The 4597-nt window shown below is 51.5% G+C and overlaps 1 protein-coding gene across 2 annotated transcripts in view; it reads left to right on the forward strand.

The window, feature by feature from the left end:
- The first annotated feature begins 4210 nt into the window (after window positions 1-4210).
- The window catches only part of TRIM50 (tripartite motif containing 50), a 10494-nt gene continuing 10107 nt past the window's right edge, over window positions 4211-4597 (forward strand). For both annotated transcript variants that reach the window (XM_008048461.2, XM_008048462.2), the window contains exon 1: window positions 4211-4596. In XM_008048461.2, the coding sequence (XP_008046652.1) occupies window positions 4211-4596 (386 nt within the window). The remainder of the gene's footprint in view (window position 4597) is intronic.

The following is a 4597-nucleotide window of genomic DNA, read 5'->3' on the forward strand; positions in this document are numbered from 1 at the left end:
CCAACTCAAAAAAAAAAAAAAAAAAAATGTCAGCTTGGGCCAGTGCAGTGACTCACGCCTGTAATCCCACCACTTTGGGAGGCGGATGTGAGAGGACTGCCTGAGTCCAGGGATTCAAGACCAGCCTGGGCAACTTGGCCAGACCTCATGTCTACAATAAATTAAAAAATTCGCCGGGCACGGTGGCACATGCCTGAGATTCCAGCTACTTGGAAGGCTGAGGCAGAAGGATTGCTTGAGCCCAGTAGGTCGAGGCTGCGATGGCCACGAGTGTGCCACTGCACTCCAGCCAGGGTGACAGTGAGATTCCGACTCAAAAAAAAAAAATCCGCTCAACTGTCCTCATCGAAGACATTTCCCTTTCTTTTTTCTTTCTTCCTTGTCTTCCTTGCCTCCTCTCCCCTTCATCCCCCCCCCGTCCTCCCTTTCCCCCCTTCTTTTTATTTATTTATTTTTTGTTTTTTTGAGTCGGAGTCTCACTCTGTTGCCCAGACTGGAGTGCAATGGCCGCTCCCGGCCACCGCAGCCTCCACCTGCTGGGCTCCGGCGATCCTTCCGCCTCAGCCTTCCGAGTAGCTGGAACTACAGGCACGCGCTACCACGCCCGGCTAGTTTTTGATTTATTGTAGAGATGAGGTCTCGCCAAGTTGCCCAGGCGGGTCTCGAACCCGCGGGCTCAGGCAATCCACTCACCTCAGCCTCCCAAAGGCACGGGGTTACAGGCTGAGCCACCGAGCCCGGCTTGCCCTGCCTCTTTCTAAAGAGGTACTTCACACAACTACCACCCTGTTCCTTTCTTTCTCATCACATATTTACTTCCTGAGTGGCATTTAGCACTATTATATGTTTATTTATGACCTAATACTACCTACTCCACCATATTATAAACTCCAATAGGACAGGGACTTTGTCTTTTTCTCTACTGTATCTGTAATACCCAGTTTAATGCTTGACATATAGCAGATTCTCAATAAATGTTTGTGGAATGAACAAGTAAAATTTGTTTTCTGCCTTCCTATAGCAAACCTTGGCCTTGCTTGTCACTGGAGTAGAGACCTCACCCCACTGGCAGCCCTGGGTGCGTAGGCCTATTGAGATCATGCTCTGTTGTTCTAGAACTCTCTGTTTCCAAACATTCCTCAGAACCCGCTCCCACATTTGTCTTTTTTCATCAATAATTCCCCACCACACATCTGTAATATAGAGTATATAAGGCCAGGCATGATGGCTCACGCCTATAATCCCAGCACTTTGGGGGGCTGAGGTGAGAGGATTGCCTGAGCCCACAGGTTCAAGACCAGCCTGGGTAACTTGGTGAGACCTTGTCTCTACAATAAATTAAAAAATCAGCCGGGCACGGTGGCACATACCTGTAGTTCCAGCTACTTGGAAGGTTGAGGCGGAAGGATCACCTGAGCCCAATAGGTCGAGGCTGTGGTGGCCATGAGCATGCCACTGCACTCCAGCCTGGGCGACAGAGTGAGACTCACTCAAAAAATAAAAAATAAAAAAGCCGGGCTCAGTGGCTCAGTCTGTAATCCTGCACTTTGGGAGGCTGAGGTGAGTGGATTGCCTGAGCCCACGGGTTCGAGGCCCACCTGGGCAACTTGGCGAGACCTCATCTCTAGTCAAGGCGACAGAGTGAGACTCCAACTCAAAAAAAATTAAAAATAAAAATAAATTAAAAAATAAAAAAATACGGTATATAGCATATGTCTTAGTTTGGTTTCTGTTGCTTATAACAGAATATTTGAAACTGGGTAATTTATAGGGAAAAGGTATTTATTTCTTACAGTTTTGAAGGCTGAGAAGTCCAAGGTTGAGGGGGCCACATCTGGTGAGAGCTTTTTGCTGGTGGGGTCTCTCTGAAGAGTTCTGAAGCCGGGCTGGGTGGCTCAGCCTATAATCCCAGCACTTTGGGAGGCTGAGGTGAGTGGATTGCCTGAGCCCGCGGGTTCGAGACCCACCTGGGCAACTTGGTGAGACCTCATCTCTACAATAAAATCAAAAAAAAATTAGCTGGGCATGGTAGCGCGCGCCTGTAGTTCCAGCTACTTGGAAGGCTGAGGCGGAAGGATAGCCGGAGCCCAGCGGGTCGAGGCTGCAGTGGACGGGAGCGTGCCATTGCACTCCAGTCTGGGCGACAGAGTGAGACTCCAACTCAAAAAAAAAAAAAAAGAGTCCTGAGGTGACACAGGGCATGCCATGGAGAGGGGGCTGAACATGTTGGCTCAGGTCTCTCTCTCTCCTCTTATAAAGCCACCAGTTTTACTCCCATGATAACCCATCAGTCCATTGATCCTTGGATGGAGTAATCCACTCGTGAGGGCAGAGCCCTCACAATCCAGTCACCACCTCAAGGCCCCGGCTTTGAATACTGCTGCACTGGAGATTAGGTTCTCAATACCTGAAATTTGGGGGACACATTCAAACCACAGCAATATGTTGTGACCCTAATACTCATTAGCTGTGTAACAGCATGTCACTGAATTTCTAAACATTGAAAGATCACATAAACAAGCTCATAATTCAATATCGTCGAGTGAAAGGAGCCAGACACAAAGGAGTGCGTTCTATGTGATGCTGTTGATGTGACGTTCAAACACAGGCCACGTGATGATGTCATGATCATATGATTCAAGATAGTGGTTTTCCTCGTTGGGGCGTCTGATTGGGAGTTTGCAAGAGGGAGCTTTCTGGGTGTTAGAAACATGCTACATCTTGATCTTGAGAGCGAGTATATGTACTTAATAAAATGCTTATCCAACTGTATGGTTCAGATGTGTGTACTTTGTGTTATGCCTCCACTTTAAAATCTAAGTAAATAAAAATACTTTCGACTTTGTAAAGAGAGAGAGATTGATTCAGAAAGAACTGTTTCACAGCATCTGTCGCTCCTGTTTGGGGTCGGTAAAGTACGGGCAGTGTGCCCAGACCCTCTGTCTCTGCCCTCCCCCATCGTGGCCAAGGCCAGCGCCTGACTGTTGCGGTTATCAGAGCACGTTAAAGGCCACCTCCCCAGTCCCGTGATGGGACCCAGTTTCCACCTGATTCTGGGTGACCTTGGGGACACAGGGTGTTTCTGGGAAAGGGGAGGAGAGAAGGAACAGAGACCAGGCAGTGCAGCAGCTATCCAGCTACACTTCCCAGGTCTCTGAGCCTGTTGTTCCCTTCTGGGAAGAAGAAAAGGCCGTGTGATCTGGTCGGTGGTGCTGTCTTGAGGCCCTAGTAGGAGGCCCAGAGGATCCTGAAAAACCAGGTAGTCCAGTGTTGGGGTTTTCCCTGGGGCTGGGCTGACTTCAGCCACGAGGCTTCTCCTATCTCACGGACAACCAGTTTTCAGAGGGGAGCAGGTGGAAGATGAGGATAAATCGCTTCTAGGTCCCAGACCCTCTGCAAGTACCCTGTGGTGTCTACCGCATATGTAGATTTCTGGGTCTTATTGGGGAACCCTCGAAGCAGCATCTTCCCTAGTGAGGCTCTGGAATCTCTTATTACAACTCTGCTTTCCACAGCTGCTTGAAAGTTTGAGAGCTGATCTAGAAGGTGGGAAGGAGCTTTGCTTGCTTTTGTTGTCCAGTTCTAGGTCCAGATGCCTGTGGGGGCTGGAACTTGCAAGATTAGTATCACTCCCGATGATAGCAGATGGCTGCTTTTTTTTTTTCTGACTTGGAGTCTCACTCTGTCGCCCAGACTGGAGTGCAGTGGCCGCTCCTGGCCACCGCAGCCTCAACCTGCTGAGCTCTGGCGATCCTTCCGCCTCAGCCTTCCGAGTAGCCGGATTTACAGGCTCACGCTACCACGCCCGGCTCATTTTTTGATTTATTGTAGAGGTGAGGTCTCGCCAAGTTGCCCAGGCGGGTCTCGAACCCGCGGGCTCAGGCAATCCACTCACCTCAGCCTCCCAAAGCGCAGGATTACAGGCTGAGCCACCGAGCCCGGCTCAGATAGCTACTTTTATCTCTGTCTCCAAATTTGGGTAAATAATGTAAAATAATGTCTCTTCAAGGAACTGTTTTTTCACGGAAGCTCTCTGTTTCACAGTTGGGGAAACTGGGCCCAAGGTCATGGTGGGTTAGGACTGGAATCCAGGACTAGCACCCTGTCCTCTGAAATTCTGGCAGCCCTTGGTGCTGGGGGCAGTAGGCGGGTGCTGGGCAGAGGGACAGGATCGAGGGTGGCCGCCTGTGTTTCAGCCCGTGCAACGTGGATGGCTTGGCAGGTGAGCGTGCCCGAGCTGGAGGACCGGCTGCAGTGTCCCATCTGCCTGGAGGTCTTCAAGGAGCCCCTGATGCTGCAGTGTGGCCACTCCTACTGCAAGGCCTGCCTGGTCTCCCTGTCGAGCCACCTGGACGCCGAGCTGCGCTGCCCCGTGTGCCGGCAGGCGGTGGACGGCAGCAGCTCCCCGCCCAACGTCTCCCTGGCCCGCGTGATCGAGGCCCTGCAGCTCCCCGGGGACCTGGAGCCCAAGGTCTGCGCGCATCACCGAAACCCGCTCAGCCTCTTCTGCGAGAAGGACCAGGAGCTCATCTGCGGCCTGTGCGGCCTCCTGGGCTCCCACCAGCACCACCGGGTCACGCCGGTCTCCACCGTCTAC

This window comes from Carlito syrichta, unplaced genomic scaffold (genome assembly GCF_000164805.1).
Source record: "Carlito syrichta isolate Samal-C Ts95f unplaced genomic scaffold, Tarsius_syrichta-2.0.1 Scaffold123615, whole genome shotgun sequence".
Classification (NCBI taxonomy): domain Eukaryota; kingdom Metazoa; phylum Chordata; class Mammalia; order Primates; family Tarsiidae; genus Carlito; species Carlito syrichta.